This window comes from Synchiropus splendidus, chromosome 11 (assembly GCF_027744825.2).
Source record: "Synchiropus splendidus isolate RoL2022-P1 chromosome 11, RoL_Sspl_1.0, whole genome shotgun sequence".
NCBI classification, from domain to species: domain Eukaryota; kingdom Metazoa; phylum Chordata; class Actinopteri; order Syngnathiformes; family Callionymidae; genus Synchiropus; species Synchiropus splendidus.
Window position 1 is genome coordinate 20,098,845 of NC_071344.1, and position 16,221 is coordinate 20,115,065.

At 41.1% G+C, this 16,221-nt stretch overlaps 2 protein-coding genes across 6 annotated transcripts; both read left to right on the forward strand.

Moving 5' to 3' along the window:
* The first annotated feature begins 443 nt into the window (after nt 1-443).
* LOC128767590 (centromere protein U-like) lies at nt 444-7,140 on the forward strand. 4 transcript variants are annotated; one of them, XM_053879717.1, is made up of 15 exons: nt 520-835; nt 959-1,058; nt 1,363-1,402; nt 1,549-1,624; nt 2,655-2,769; nt 2,871-3,017; nt 3,186-3,261; nt 3,769-3,858; nt 3,932-4,004; nt 4,496-4,607; nt 4,709-4,787; nt 5,871-5,918; nt 5,996-6,057; nt 6,512-6,668; nt 6,744-7,140. In XM_053879717.1, exons 3-14 carry the CDS (start codon nt 1,367-1,369, stop codon nt 6,663-6,665), a joined length of 1,068 nt encoding a protein of 355 aa, XP_053735692.1. In that variant the 5' UTR covers nt 520-835; nt 959-1,058; nt 1,363-1,366; the 3' UTR covers nt 6,666-6,668; nt 6,744-7,140. The 4 variants fall into 4 exon arrangements, with proteins under 4 accessions (XP_053735689.1, XP_053735692.1, XP_053735691.1 ...); XM_053879714.1 differs by lacking the exons at nt 520-835; nt 959-1,058 and adding an exon at nt 444-509; XM_053879716.1 differs by having other exon boundaries at nt 520-1,058.
* Nucleotides 7,141-8,191: 1,051 nt separating this feature from the next.
* On the forward strand, nt 8,192-15,262 carry LOC128767591 (caspase-3-like). 2 transcript variants are annotated; one of them, XM_053879720.1, is made up of 8 exons: nt 8,226-8,230; nt 8,942-8,978; nt 9,519-9,572; nt 10,547-10,701; nt 11,700-11,828; nt 12,390-12,565; nt 13,286-13,400; nt 14,837-15,262. In XM_053879720.1, the coding sequence occupies exons 3-8, from the start codon at nt 9,523-9,525 to the stop codon at nt 15,064-15,066; spliced, it is 855 nt and encodes a 284-aa protein (XP_053735695.1). In that variant the 5' UTR covers nt 8,226-8,230; nt 8,942-8,978; nt 9,519-9,522; the 3' UTR covers nt 15,067-15,262. The 2 variants fall into 2 exon arrangements, with proteins under 2 accessions (XP_053735694.1, XP_053735695.1); XM_053879719.1 differs by lacking the exon at nt 8,942-8,978 and having other exon boundaries at nt 8,192-8,230.
* The last annotated feature ends 959 nt before the right edge of the window (nt 15,263-16,221 follow it).

Here is a 16,221-nt window from a genome sequence, read left to right on the forward strand (position 1 = left end):
TTGTGTTTGTACCATGTTAATAATAACTGTAGTAGGGTTAACTGCAGTTTTTCAATACTTTTTTCCTTGATTGTCATCTCATTTTGGATGCTGCTGTTTTTAATCATAAAATGTATACACTATTTACGGTACATAAAAATGTCGATTGTCACTTTTTGTTAAATAAATGCAGTACGGCAGAACAAACAGCAGGGGGCGGTAACTCCTTTTACTGTCCGTTTTGGGTTGGACTTGAAACAGTCCATTTGTAGGGGTCATGCGTAAAAAGAGTTTTGACATGTATGGCTGAGTTTTACGAACTGGCAACATAGTGGACAGTTTTCTGTGAACAACTTTGACATCCAACCTCCATTTCGAAGTGCTGACATTTCAGTTCCTGAGGAAAATTTGTCTCCACCTCTTCGATTGCTTGAAATGGTACGGTCCGGAAGTAGACCTCTTTGGCGGGAGGTCTGTTTTGCAGTTTGAAAGTAGACGTCTCAGTCCGCGGTGCTCATGTCCTCAGCCAGGTAAGAATGGTGACTGTTTCGAACGTAATTTTAATGACTCCAGTCATGTTATTGAGTGGACTTTGTACGGAGTCAAGGGGTTAATAAAACCGATCGTTTGTTTTCTTTGTTGTCGTTTTAAAAGCTTTACTTCACAATCAAGGTTGTAACGTTGTTAACATTTCAAGTATACCAGGTTTGTTGTATAGTTTGGAAACAGTAGCACTGAGGAAGACACAGGAGGCAGAGCTGGAGGTAGCAGAGATGAAGATGCTGAGCTTCTCTCTGGGAGTGAGCAGGATGGATGGGATCAGGAAGCAGTAGATCGGAGGGACAGCACATGTCAGGTGAGGAAAAGTCACAGAGGCTAGATGGAGATGGTTTGGACATGTACAGAGGAGGGAGCCAGTACATTGGTAGGAAGATGTTGAGGTTTATGGAGGTGGTGAAGGAGGACGTGAGGTTTGTAGGTTTGAGAGAAGAGGAAGCAGAGGACGGGGTGAGATGGAGGAGGATGATCCGCTGTGGCAACCCCTGAAGGGAGAAGCCGATAGGAAATGAAGATACCAGGTTTGTTACGACGAATACATGAACAAGTTCAAAATGCCAAGCGTAGTCGACTCATCAAACTGTGATATGTGTACGTTTGCTTTCTGACTTCTGATCCAGTGGCGAAGAGAAGTGAATGCTATTTTGAAAGAAAATATTTTTGCTTAAGGTGTGATTTAAAATAAACCTCATTGGTGGGTGGCATCCGATCCCCTTACAGACTGGATGTATATCTTTTCCGTTCTCCAGAGGAAATGGAAAAAGGATCTCTGTGAGTGAAAAGATAAAAAGTAAATTGTAATTGAACTGACACTTGTTTCCTCAGGAATATGAAGAGGTCCGCCGCACGGCAGGAAGTCCATCAGGTCAGTAGTCAGATGTCATCTTGTGTTTCTTGTAGTAAAGCTAATGATCATGTGCTTTTAAAAAGTAGCTGATTAATAATATGATGTGATGCCACCGTCATATTTTTAAAAGTTCTCCTTGTGTTTCTTTCTATTTTGATATCCAGCAACAATCTCTGAACTCTCCAGACTTGTCAGCCATAGAGAAAGCGAGTTTCCTCGATGGACTGGTCTGTGATGATGGTAAAGACCCTTCAGATTCTCTGTATTCCAATAAATTATTGTCATGGATTTCCTGCAGCTGAGTGATACATGTACTACAGGCTTGACCTGGAAAGCTATGCAGCATGTATTCCCTAAATAGCTGACAGTAAAGTGCTATTTCTAATAACGACATGAATCATAAAATATGAATGAAATATGTTTACATTTGAGGAGATTAAATATTTGGAAGAAAAGGTGCTGCCATACTGGTTAAAATAGGATCCATCCATTCTCATCCACTTATCCGTTGCCGGATTGCGGGGGAAGCAGCTTCAACTGACTCCTCGACGCATAGAAGTAGTGGCAAGTGACAGACACACCTTCTGTTTGTCTCTGGGATCCCGTTCTTTCAGTCATGACCTATGGCTCATGGCCATAGGTGAGAGTCAGGATGAAGATTGATCGGTACATGGAGAGCTTAACCTTTTCGCTCAGCTCTGTTTCACACACAGCAGTGCGATACAGAGACTGCAATACTGTCACTTCTGCGCAGATTCGTGGACCAATCTCCGAATCTTTGACCTTTTCTCTTGAGAACAAACCCAAGATATTGGGATCTTGCAAAATATGCGTCCCTGCATTTCATTTAATCGATAAACATAAATCATTGATTCATTGCTTTTATTTACCCCCCAATGAGGACATTTTGCTTGACACACTCACATTGAAGACATATACAAAGCACAGAAAGAACACAGTCAACAATGTCGAAACAAAGACACCAGACACAGGAAAAAATTACTCTATTAACAACTCTTAAATTAAAATGAACAAAAACCTAAGTCGATTTAGACACTTATTATCTGTTTTTGGATTTCACTTTAAACATCAGAAAAGAATAACTTGTCTGTCTGTATTTTCTCTCTTATTGAAGCCTGTGTATTTGTGTCCTTCACCACGGCTGTTCTTGAAACTGGGAAGGTCGCAAAGATACAAACATTGTGTCAAATATGGGAAAACATCCAAGTGAAGTCTTGAAATTGGAATTGTGTCCTCCTGTCCTGTGCAGGTAACCCTCTGCACAGTACTGCCTTGGAGGACAATTTGAATACTTTTGTAGTGCCAAGTGAGGAAGCAGGTACACCTGATACTCAGCAGACGGCAAAGAGAAACAGAAAACCCAGGTATAGTTGAATGCTTTGAGTGTGAAATCTCTCAACTCCCAGTATTGGGAACAACGTTGAACTTAGTTTGTTTTTGCCTTGTTTGTCTGTGCATTGAACAGACCTCCTGAAATCAACGGAAAGCCAAAGAAAGAAGCAGCTGGAGGAAAGAAGGTAGTTTCAGGAAAGAAGCCGTTGAAGCAAAATGCAGCTGAAGCTCCAGCTCCAGCCAAGAGACCAGGGAAAGTAAAACAACCTCCTGCATCACAGTGAGTTAATTTCATTTGCAGCTAGCATCAGTTGCATTGGAATACCACATAATAAAATGCCATGGTGTAGTTCATACTACCTTTTGATGAGAATACACACAGTTAGCTGACTTATAAACTGTTTATTTTTAATCTCAAATTGAACTTAAAACGATCTCTGTTTTCAAGCGTAAAGGTCCATCCAAAGAGGGCAAATGGTGAGACTGAAGAAGAAGCTGGGAATCCCATGAATGCTGAGTCAGAGGTACTGTGGGGCTTCTTTTATGGGAATTCTTTTTTTCTCTTGACTCTGGACTCCTCATTTAAGGAGAAAACTGCTGTTAAAAAACTGTTAGTCATTCACTCCCACAGTACTCTCATGGACCGTTGTTTTCAGATCATTTCAGGTCATTTCTATTTATTTATTTATGTCATGCAGCCTAAATTTATCCTTGTTCTGTCATTTTTTTCACACCATCATTTCATTGTGCAAATATTTTCGTCCTCATTCATTCTTTTTTATTAATAAGCTCTTTTCTTCATTCTGTTGTAAAGTTATCTGAGTACTCTGTATAGCTCATGCCTTAAACTTTTCAATTTGCAAGATAAGGTTTATTGCATATTATAAGTTTCCTTTTTGACATCCAGGCATCAATTGCGGACTAAAATCTGCATTTGGTGTTTTGTTCAACAAATGAACTTGCTTTGCTCCCCAAATAAAAGTGAGAAAGCACTGTACGATTTCTGACACGTGCTTCCTGCTGACCATCAGGGAGATTTGGACTCTGGAATCAATAAGAAGAAAAGACGGAGCCATATTCTTTCTTCTGATGATGATGATGATGATGAAGAAAAAAGCTGGGTAAGCAGACAATGTGGAGCCAGAATCCAAAATCTATTTCGGACCTTATTGTTTATAAGGTCCCTTTCCTTAGAAACCAAGTCCAAAGAAGGCCACAAGGAACCGTGTCATCAGGAAGCAAGAAACATCCAAAAAGTCCCCCGCTGGTAATAAAACACTACAAGCCCTCTGGGGATATTAAGAGGAAAAATAACGCGTGGCGAGGTATTTCACCTTCAGTGGTGGGATCAGTGATGTCATCAGTAACTTGTCATTTTTCATTTCATTTTTATATGCGCATTACTTATGACATACTTCAGTCACTCACAGTTTGGCATGTGCTATGTTGTAAACCAGTGAGTGACAGCAGACAGACAACTTCTCAGGCAACTGTTTCAACAACTCTAATACAGGGCTGTCAGTGTCCTGCCATTCACACACTTGATGCAGCTCCCCAGAATGAAAGTTAATACAAATTAAGTGGCACAAATGTGAATCTTTAGGGTCCTGATGGACATCCAACTGTGAGTGACTGAAGAATATTGTTGTAAAAAAAAAAAGTCAGATCCCATTGCTTATTGTCTTGTGGCCATGCATTATCTCTGCTTTTTTGTTGCTATTCAAAATTGTTGAGGCAAATTGTCTGTGTGTTATTCAGCTGGAGACCCTGGAAAGGCTGCTGCGACCTCCAGTGGTAAAAAGAGTACTTCTGGTGGAACCGAGCCTGAGGTGATGCTGACAGCCTTTGTGGAGTACTGTGCTCAGTACAGGTATAAAAGCAGAATCTCTCCTGTGCCATAAGCTCCTTTAGTGATGGATGGTTAAATAGACTTCCTAGTTTACACTAAACCCATTTCTGTTGTGTGTACAGGGATTCAGTGGAGTCAGAAGCAGTTAAAGAGGCAATTGACATGTTCGCTGACAACGTTCGCAGCCAGCTCACCGAGAAGGTTGGTCTATTGCCAGCGCTCTGCAGTTTTGTAATGTGACTGTCTAGTAGGGTACGGTGAGCAGTTAGCATGGCATGGATATGGCACCTGAAGCGTGAACTCCTCCAAATATTGGGATGATATCCTGTGATGTGATACTCCAGCAGAGAACTTTTTTTAATATTTCTTAGCCTAAAATTGAAAATAAAAGCATAAAAAGATGGGTTTAAAAGCATTAAGTTTTTTTGGAGTTAGATGGACCATCATAAAAGCAGATGTTGCTAGAGAACATTATCTTTCTTCATGCCACCTTCGAGCCTACAGAGACTAGTTCCTCTGATGCTGCGGATGCTCTTCCTTGAATTGCTGCACTTAATCGTCTTCCAATCGCTGAGACAGGATCACAGAGTGAAGCAATAAAAACTACACTGAGAGTCTGTCAACACAGTTTTCACTAGCATCTGTGTCTGTCATCACATTAGGGCTGCAACTAGCATTATTTAGACAGTCGACCAGTCACTGGCTACCTTAATGTTTTGTCGACTGGTCAGCACACAGTGAATACAGGTTGATGAAAGTGGCAACACTTTTAAAACCAGCCATTTGAATTTTATTTGCTCGAAATGTGGTGTTATGTCAATGTGTCCTTTCTGTGTCTTTGTGAAAAGGTCCCATGTTTTGAGTCACGTTGCCTCAGCCATTTCTCTGTTAATGCGAATTGTGCTCAGGGAATGATGACGCCTTGACAAATGAACAGTTGGCGACTAATTTGATAGTCAGTTGTGGTCAACTATAACTATAATTGACTAATGATCTATTAATTATGGTTGACTATACCGAATAATTGTTGCTGCCCCAACTTAATATAAATTAAATTGGCTTCAGATTTGCACAGAAAGAATGACATGGCTCACGCCCGTGTTGTCTGGTGTATCTGCAGTTGAATCTTTGTCTTCTTCAGATGTTTTTGGCCTGGTTGCAGTTGCGCTTGTTCTTGTTTCATTTTCTGCTGAGAGTTTTTATTTTGTTTCATCCCTTTTATTGTTTGTTTCTGTCACAACTCTCCATTATGCTGTAAAAGCTCCTTATTGCATCTGTTTTCAGATCTCTTCTGAGAAGAACTTCTTGACCTTAAAGCGAGAAAATGCCAAGGTAGTTCACTGCTCACAGCATTTGACTGTCAACACTGTGAAACATTTCTCAGTTCTGTGTATCTGTGTCCAAGCTAGTTAGCCGTCTTGATCGCCAAGAAGAAACAGCAACTGCTGCAAGCCAAAAATGAGCTAATGAGGTACGAGTCCCTCCCCCACCCCCACTTTATTTTTATTTTTTCATTGACACGCAAAATATAAGAGTGTACAATTAATCCTTTACCAACATTTGGACTAATATTAAAGAAAAAATTTACCAATACATAATCTACAGAAATGTATAAAAAATGTATTATGCAACACATCTATGAACTATCCACCCTGTGGAGTGTTATACATTAATATAAATTGTATATGCATCATAATGAATGTAATAAAGCCACGATTCACCCATTTTCCTGAAGCCTCTATCTGTCAGTCTCTCAGTTCTCTCTCTTTTACACAATTGCTTCACATCCTGTGTAGATGGCTCCATCTAGTTCATTGTTATTGCTTTCTTTCCTGCTGCAAGTAGGGTTTTCAGCAAGACATTTTTATGAACACAATCCTTCAGAAGTCCAACTTTAAGCTGATGTTGTATGTTTGCTTGTACAGTGCTGAGAGAGAATTCGGGCAGTTGAAAAGAGTAGAGGCTGATCTTCATGTCAGACTCTCTGACCTGAAAAAGGGTCGCGCTTTCCTCAGCAGCATCAAGGAAGTCAGGCAGCAGTACCTCGATCTCCGGTGCAAAAAGCCACTGAAGAAATAGAAGGTAACCTGACTGGCTCTAATGTTATACTGAAAACACCTGTGTGATCTCTAACCAACCTCCTTTGTGTTTGTCCAGTGAGGGATGTCCAGTTTGCCTGCTCTATTGCTGTTTATGTGGATGTAAATAAATGTGTTATGGTTCTGTCATTACTGGTGTATGACAAATTTACTCTGACCTGAACCTGAAAGTCTAGACACTCTCTTTAAGTACTTTCAAGAATTCTACTGCTGCTCGTGAGAGAGGATGGGCATTGCAAAGATCTGACCTGACCTCAGAGCACACCCTGGAGTGACGACTGTTCTGTCACAAATTCCCAAGTCAGTAGAGACCCAGTGGAGTGTAATGGAACAGGTGTGACAAAGCACAATGTTTTCCTATTTGATTCTACTCCTTTTTATTTTCCAGCCTCTTAAACCTTTTGGTTTAGATGAAGGATTTAGAGACTTTATGAGCATGCAAATGCAGTACATTGCTTTCTTGTCAGGATGCACTTTTTCTATTAAACTTGGGACAAAGCTGGGCTGAACAGTTTCTCCACTCCCATCTTTGTTATTGGATTTCATTTGGAGAAGAAATGAATGAATAAAAAGTAGTGCTGTCAGTCGATTAAAAAAATAATCAAATCAATTACAGGATTCTGTAATTAATTAATCGAATTAATCGCATTTTTATGTTATATCTGCTAAGGTCTCCTGATAAAGAATTTGAGTTCTAGGATATTAAAAAATTGTAGTGCATGACTAATCAATTGAATACAGTAAGAAGAGAATATTTGAAATCCAATTTTTATTGGCGAACTGTGCTTCATAAATGAAATCCAAAAGTAAGGGTCAAGCACATCGGCAAACCAGTTAGGCCAGGTGCATTATTCAAAAATGTCAAACAAATAAAGCAATACAGTTAAATAAATAAAATAAGGCTGTTTTCAAAAATGCAATACAAATACAGTGATTCAGTTAAATAAATAAAATAAGGCTGTCTCAAATAGGCACTGAAGCTCAATATAGCAATTAAAAAATGAATAATAGAAGTATAACACGCCTCTATGGGTCCTTCTATGGGCCAAAATTCAAATGCACAAGCATTGGCTCGCCACTGTTGATACTCATAATTAATTGCGTTAAATTGCAGCATAATTAATTAATCGAAATAATGCGTTAAAATTACAGCACTAATATAAAAGTGGTGACTTGGTGAAGCTTGGAAATAATCAGGTTTCCATGGGGTCATGACTTAAGGTGACCTATCCTCGTCCTTGGGTAATTCTACCTTCATTTGTGCATGTAGATTTATATTATAGGTTTATATTCTTCTCCAAAGGCCCGAAAAAAGTTTATTTTAAACGTTTATTGTAGTTTCGATATGCTGGCAGTTGCCTGCGTTCCAAAGGTCAGGAAACCGTCAGAATACATGATTGGCATATGTTTTGACCAAACGGCTCCTCGGACCGGATTTTATCGCCGCCCAGCGAACGAACGTGGGATGCTATTGGCTGATTGTGTGTGATACCTGAATAATTTCCTTGAAGTTGCTGTGTCCCAGAAGACGAGACGCCACCCAAGGTAATGCCGCGAAATTAATCTGTGTTTTGTAGATCTATCCGTTAGATTAGTACGATGAAAATAGGAAATGTTGTATGCGTTGTATCAGTTCGTGGTGTGTTTTCGTCGCAGTCGTGTCTCGCTGCACTAGATTAGCACTCGGAAAAGAGTAGGAAGTGGTAAATTCTCGTCTAGTAGTTTTCTTAGAAATGACCTGAGCCGGTCAGCGCGTTTACACATTCACTCGTGAGGAGCATAAAGTCAATTTTTGACAGGTTTAATCGTCAACTGAAAATAATACATAGCTCAGTAAAAATGAAAAATAAAAGTTTTACGATTTATGATCATTTGAAATGTTACAAAATGTTGTCTTGTATTGTGTTCGCACTGTTCTCCATCTGTTGTGACACAGACAATGCTTAAACTAGTTCAATAGCTGTATATAAATAATTCGATCCTAATTCATTTCAACACACTGCACTGTCGTTATATCTGTGTTTACACTTTTGTCATTATTCTAAGTTGAATCCTTCATCAGGAGTTTCAGTTCACCCTCAGATTACGACATATAACGGGCGTCTCCAAACTTCCCTGTGGGGACTTCCATAATTCCCCAAGGGACCGATCTTCACTTGCTTACATGGGAGTCACTTTATATCAGTTATGGATCTCAATTTCTAACATTGACTAATCAGTAATGATAATTATAAACTTTTTTATTTATTTGTACAGCACAGAATGAACACAACAGTGACAGGAAGCACGTGAAGTAGGTATCTTTGATCAGGGACTTGATAGTGAGGTCAGTGCTTTAGTTCTTATTGAGTTACATGAACCTGAACCTGAACAACACCTCTCCAATTCTGCACCTGTAATCAACAATAAATCTAGATCATCTACACCACAATGCAGGGAGTAAACCTGCTCTGTTAAACCTGCGATTTCCAATAGTTTTTTTTTTGTTGGCCTCTTGCTTCCACACAACTGGTGTACTTTTCTTGTGATGGCACTTCTTGATTCTCATTCGTTGCCATCCTGAAAATTTTTCTCAGCCCAACATCTTCTGAAATTTTAAATGGCAGGCAATTTGATAGTGAGGTCAATTCTTATTTGAGTTACATGTTTGAGGGATTGTGAGGCAGCAACCCAGAAGACTCAGTCACCCTATGTTCTGGATTAGCTCACCATATACTTAGCACCTGAACAACACCTCTCCAATTCTCCACCTGAAATCAGAAATTCAACAATAAATCTCGATCATCTACACCACAATGCAGGGAGTAAACCTGCTCTGTTCTCTTGTCTGCAGGATCATGGCCGAGGCTGGGGACGACGTGGATGCCTTCCCACTGTTCACTAAGAGGTGATCATAGTTTATTTTGGAAGTAATGCTGTGTTTTGCTTTGGAAGGTCCTCAGGACAGATCTAGGACCAGCTATTTCTAATCTCTTACATGAAAACGTCCTGATATTTTTGTAATAGTTAGCTTCTGTCGATTGAAAACAGTATTTCTTCCAATGTGTGTTGACGTTTGACGAAGGCAAACCCCAAAGTGGTGCAACGATACGTTATGCGTTATTAAAAGGGGAAAAACATTAGTAAACAATCATTGTGCTGAAGAATTATATTTTAAGTCCTCTAAACACTGGCCGAAGCAAGACATGGCTTTTTTTGTTTTCTGTACCTGTAAACTTTTTTTAAACCCTTTCAACAGGAACCAGATAAACTGCAATAGTGTCCTAGTTATATGACAACAAAATAGAGAATAAAACACAGGGCTTAATAATAATAAACAGAATATTGCACTATAACTTGGAGATAATTGTCAATGCCCAGCGATTTCCAATAGTTTTTTTTTTGGCCTCTTGCGTCCACACAACTGGTGTTCTTTTCTCGTGATGGCACTTCATTCTCATTCAGTCCCTTAAATTGGCTTCCATGCCACTGCTCCCAAGAACTTTGAACTGACTTGGTTTTAGAACTTTGGATTTCAATTGAAAATTTCCGTTCAAGAGTCTGCTACCTGCCTCCATGATGCCTTCATCTATTACTTAGAGGTGCCCCCAAATGCTGTCAACAGTGAGGCAGAGGAGTTGGTGACCTTAAAAAAAAAAATTATTGCCTACATTAATAAACCAATTTTTTACACCCTGATCAACGTAATAAACCTAATGTCATACACTGCATGACTTAGAGTGGCAGTCTAGTTTCCAGTGCATTGTATGAACTTTAATATCTTATATATTCATGTTGCCTTTGGCTGAATCAAAATGAATCGTAACAAGCTGAGGATCATCAAACATCAGGAGGAGAAATGGCAGTCTGATGTGTTTTCAGGTCAAATTCTTCCGTGGCTGATAAACAGAAGCCTGAGGAACCACAGGGCAGCAGCAAGGTGGAGAAACCATGTGACCCATACTGCTACAGGATGGACTACCCCTCCCTAGGAACCTGTCTGATCATCAATAACAAGAACTTCCACAAGAGCACCAGTAAACACACCCTTCCATTCTTTCCTTTGTTGTGTACTGCTTTAACAAAATCCTTCGAGGACATCAGCAAGCGCACTCACACTGATGGCCTTTACATTTAAAGAACCAGCCAAACTTGATTGAATAGGTCTTTCGGGTTGTTGTGCCACAGGCTGTTGAGTTGTCACCCTACAGCAAATGAATTAAATTCAAAATGAAATAACAATAATGGTGAGGAAATCACTGAGTAAGACCTGTTTTCAACTGGGGTGCTGTTGGGGCACGTTGCTGTTGGGATGTGGGTTGAGACAACATATTTTCTCTCCTGAGTGTGTCTTTCTTTGCGCAGATGAAATGAAGTGTAAATGATTAGTATCTCCTGCCTCACTGCCACTGCTTTTTTTTTATGTGGCCTTCTGCTGGTAGGGACAGAAATGTCAGTGGAAGGTGCCCTGGCCTTAAGGCTCACATGAGAGTTGAGAGTTCTGGTGGAAATGTGCATCAGAATACTGGCAGCATTACGAATCTCTCCAGAAACACTGAGGTGTTTCACATAACCCATCAGCTGCAGATTGATTTTACCCCATATTTCTCTGACCCGCAATCCGTTGCTCCTCAGAACATCGGGGACAGCGGGGTTGCTTCAGAAACTGTCCTGCAATGCCCGATTTCCACCACGAGATGGTGCACTCTAGACATAGACGCGCGTAAATTTCAGCCGACAGAAGAGCAACATCCATTTACTTTTGGCCAAACTTTGATACCCACGATGGCCTGCCACTCAACCGCTTTTTTATTTCGGATCCCGAAAGGTTACATGCGTCCTGCAACTCCATGGTCAATCATTCAAGCTGATAATTCAAACCACTGCCCGTGTGTAGAAAAATTGGACGCATGGCTCCTGTGTTGACTGAGTCGTTCAAAACTTTAGCCATTTCCAGATCCGCAAAGATTGAGTGGATGGATTTACTTATGCGGAATGGCTACTGAATACCTTTGCATTTCCTCTGTCTCTGCAGATATGGGCTTCCGTAACGGCACTGACTTGGATGCTGCTGCTGCTGTGAAGACATTCATGCAGCTTGGCTACAACGTCAAAGTGGAGAATGATCTGACTGTGGACCAGATGGTGAAACTCATGAATAATGGTGCTTAATCTTCAGCCTCCTCTGCTGTGCTGACTCGGGTCAAGCATCACAAGTCCAGTCAGAGTGAGGACTAGCCCTTAAGACAGGCGGTGTGGGTTATGTGTCCCTGCTACAAATGGCAAAACACATCTGGGGCTAAAAGCAAACTTCAGCGTGCATTCACGCTGTAATACAGTGTACTGTTTCCTGACCTGATGAGACTACACATCGAATATAAGAATAACAAATAGAATAATTGACATTTTTAATACTAAAGAATCGTGCTTGTTGCTGCTTAAATACATCTTGAAATTATAGCAAGAATTAGTCTCTTAAAGGAAGACTTTTCTTAAAGAAATCTACTTGGACTAAAGTAAGTTTAAATTATTATTTTCAAACTTACAGCGCTTGTTTTTACAGTGCTAGAAGGACTAGCCCCATACAAAGATCTGAAGTGTGAAGCGAGGTGTCAAAGTTAAACAGGCGCAAGTGACAATATAGCTGGTTTAACCCGAGTCAAATGTTAGTTGCTAGCGTTGTTAGCGTTCAGTAAACCTGATGGTAGTACTTGTGTGTCCTCAGTGTCTCTGCAAGATCACAGCAACAATGCATCGTTTGCGTGCGTGCTGCTCAGTCATGGAGATGAGGGACTCATCTATGGCACAGACAGAGCTGAAAAGTTCGACACGCTGACTCGGCCCTTTAAAGGAGATCGCTGCCGGACTTTGGTGGGGAAGCCAAAGCTCTTCTTCATTCAGGTAGCCACGTGTTCATCATTTGACCTCACGTACAACTCACAGCAAAGTCTGTTTTATCTTCTAGATGTTTTATGGCTATATGGTTAACCAAAGAAGGCATTTGCTTTTTCATTGTTTTCAGTGGAACAGTGATAACAGTAAATGAAAGAGGACAGAGCAAAACCAAAAAGGCAATGACAACAACATGAGAAAATAAATGAGAGAAAAAAGGCTAAAGAAATATACACCAAGCATACATACGTACAGTTATCTGTATAGAATAAGAACAGTGATAGAGAACATTCAGTCACTTACGATGTTTCCCATAAATGGGTCTAATTTAGTACATGAGTATTAGGACAAGATTTATTAATAAAGGAAAAATATTTTCTCCATTTGTCGTTGTATCGTTCACATCGGTTAAGTCTAAATGAAAAAGAAGCCATACGTTTAAGTTTTTATAAATTTTTTAGTGTGTATTTTTTTTAAGTGTAATTCACAATTGACAATGTTTGTTATCATAGAAGGCATTTTTTAATGTCTTGATATGACATAAAGTTGCAAAGAACTGTTTCTATCTCCATGATCCATTAGCTCACACAGTCTTGTTCTTGTTCTTCATTCTTATTTGGTGCTGATCATTGATGGAAATCCTTAAGCAACCTAGCAGCAATGGCTATAATTAGGAGAGTGTGTTAGGCAAGTCATCTTTGTAACGCCAAGCTACAACATGTTTTTCAGGCTTGCAGGGGTCAGGAACTGGATGCAGGAGTCGAATGCGACAGTGATTCTGCACAAACGTCGGAGAGGATTCCGATTGAGGCTGACTTCCTTTATGCCTACTCCACTGCTCCAGGTTACCACCACCTTGCTGCTTTTCTGAACTCATTCTCTGCTGTACTGTATTATGTATACCAGGCTATTGGAACATCCAAACTAAGGCGATCATAGTAGAAGAAAACAATAATCGCAGAATCTGATCGCACACATGCGGTATGCCATGAAGTGTGTCAGAACATCACTTCAGGGCCCAAATTTTCATTCAAATTCCAAAATTTGCCAGTTCACACGTAGCCTGACTGCAGAGGTAAACCTCTCTATATTCTTCTGTACCCACCGTTTTATCGTAATATGATCAGAATTGGGATTTCATGTCATCACTCCATTGGTCACGTGGTTTGTACACCTCAAGTCAAGCGTTGCGGTTGACTTTGTGGATGCACAGGAAGCCAATTGCAGTTGAGTTACCTTTTTCTTCACAGAGAAGTATTGCTAAATGACAGCCATCGTGGCTCATCGTCTGGTAGGCGCGGCTGCAGCATCACAACAAGTTGTGTGATTTTCTCGAGAAATGCCTTTAACCATTTGGTTTCATCATTTCTACATCACATTATATTTAAAAGAATACTACAGTACTGATTATGTACGAATAGCATTTTATTAAAAACAGGCATATTTGTCATTTCATCGGCCGATGGTGATGACGTCATAAATGAGCATATCTGCGCCAATCGATTGGTGCAGCTGTTCTCTAGTTTGTTGTAGTTCATAATGAGATTAAACTTTTACAGATGTTTATCTGATCCACTGGTGACACTCTTCCTCATCTCTCAAGCAACCAACCATGATGGCTGGGCATTTTTTTTGACACTGCTCCCAAAACATCTTTGGACTCAGTGTACTAAAGCACCGGCTACAGTCTGTGCTGCTCTGTTAACCATCACAGCGAACATACTCACTGTCTCAATGCGTAGGAGCCGCCTCACTTCCTGCCCACTGGAAACAACATAACATCTTCATCAGAGAATGAATATTCCTGTTCAGAGTCTGAGTCAAATTCCCTCTCTGGCTTGGTGCTACCCTTTTTTAATTCTTGCGTTGGAATTATTATATTTCATATTTTAATATCGAATGCAATCATGTTTGTTTTGTAAATGGTAGTGTACAGTATGAATGTTGCATTGATTGATTTAAAGAAAACCGTGAATCAAATTACAATCCTGAAAAATCACCATTGCATATTACTCTTTGATGTCACTCTTAATGTCAATGTTTTTCAGACACTTAATCTCAACCTATTAGTAATCTATTTAAGTGTTTATATAAAGTATTTAGCATTTTAGTAATTTTACTGCCTCGGGTGAGTAATAAAACAAAACAAAACAAAACGAAACATTCAGTGTATTCACTGATGTCAATGCCATGCCAACATGCACTAATCATTCACTATTGCTATGACAGGACCATCCAGGAAGGGTTTATAAAATGCTGACCACTGCATTGGTCTTGCAGGCTACTACTCCTGGAGAAATACAAGCAATGGTTCCTGGTTCATCCAGTCGCTGTGCAAGATGCTGCAGAAACACGGTGGAAAACTGGAAGTGATGCAGATCATGACACGTGTCAACCGTGAAGTGGCGCTGTGCTTTGAGTCGTCCTCCAGCCTCCCAGGCTTCAGTGAGAAGAAGCAGATTCCCTGTATTGTCTCCATGTTGACCAAAGAACTCTACTTTCCTAAGTAGCTTGAGCTCTCATCTGGCGGCAGCCAACACCTCAGGAATCCGTTCTGTGTTGCCACGTTCTGAACACGCATAAGCGACACTTGTTTTTTAGCCTTAACTGTCAGTTAAGTTACATTTAGTAGACCCTTCATGTCATTACATGTTGAAAGGGGATTTCTGCATTAAAAGTATGTTAATAAAGAATTTTCATCATTTTGCTGAGACTCACCTGCGCTGTTCTTTTTTACCAGTGTTAAACGGGAAGCAAAACAAGTTGATGTGCATGAACAAGTTAAATTAAACATCAAAACTTTTTCTAGGCGTAGCCAGGGGTCGGAGGGGATCCGGTTTGGGAACCATGGAATTTCATCTCTGCTATTTGCGGACGATGTTGTTCTGCTGGCCTCATCGGACCGGGATCTTCAGCATGCGCTGGGGCGGTTTGCAGCTGAGTGTGAAGCGGCCGGGATGAGGATCAGCACCTTCAGGTCTGAGGCCATGGTTCTCGACCGGAATTAGGTGGTTTGCTCTCTCCGGGTCGGTGGAGAGTTATTGCCCCAAGTGGTGGAGTTTAAGTATCTCGGGGTCTTGCTCTCAAGTGAGGGAAAAGGGGAGCGTGAGATTGATAGACGGGTCGGTGCAGCGGCAGCAGTGATGCGGTCGCTGTATCGGACCGTCGTGGTGAAGAGGGAGCTGAGTCACAAGACGAAGCTCTTGATTTACCGATCGATCTATGTTCCCACCCTCACCTATGGTCACGAGCTTTGGGTAATGACCGAAAGGATGAGATCGCGGATACAAGCGGTTGAGATGAGTTTCCTCCGCAGGGTGGCTGGGCGCACCCTTAGAGATAGGGTGAGGAGTTCGGTCATCCAGGAGGAGCTCGGGGTGGAGCCGTTGCTCCTCCACAGAGAGGAACCAGTTGAGGTGGCTCGGGCATCTGATCCGGATGCCCCCTGGACGCCTCCCTGGGGAGGTGCTCCAGGCATGTCCTACCGGGAGGAGACCCCGGGGAAGACCCAGGACTCGCTGGAGAGATTATGTCTCCGGTCTGGCATGGGAACGCCTCGGGATCCCACGGGAGGAGCTGGAGGAGGTTTGTGCGGATCGGGAAGTTTGGGCTTCCTTGCTCCGAATGCTGCCTCCGCGACCCGACCCCGGACAAGCGACAGAAGA

Bases quoted from the DNA above. Each gene is read 5' to 3' on its own strand.
- LOC128767591 (XM_053879719.1), top strand. From the start codon at position 9,523: ATGGCCGAGGCTGGGGACGACGTGGATGCCTTCCCACTGTTCACTAAG. The intron at 10,702-11,699 runs GTAAACACACCC...CTGTCTCTGCAG, and splicing joins GAACTTCCACAAGAGCACCA to ATATGGGCTTCCGTAACGGC. The intron at 13,401-14,836 runs GTTACCACCACC...TTGGTCTTGCAG, and splicing joins TGCCTACTCCACTGCTCCAG to GCTACTACTCCTGGAGAAAT.
- LOC128767590 (XM_053879714.1), top strand. The intron at 3,018-3,185 runs GTGAGTTAATTT...TCTGTTTTCAAG, and splicing joins AAACAACCTCCTGCATCACA to CGTAAAGGTCCATCCAAAGA. The intron at 4,005-4,495 runs GTAATAAAACAC...TGTGTTATTCAG, and splicing joins ATCCAAAAAGTCCCCCGCTG to CTGGAGACCCTGGAAAGGCT.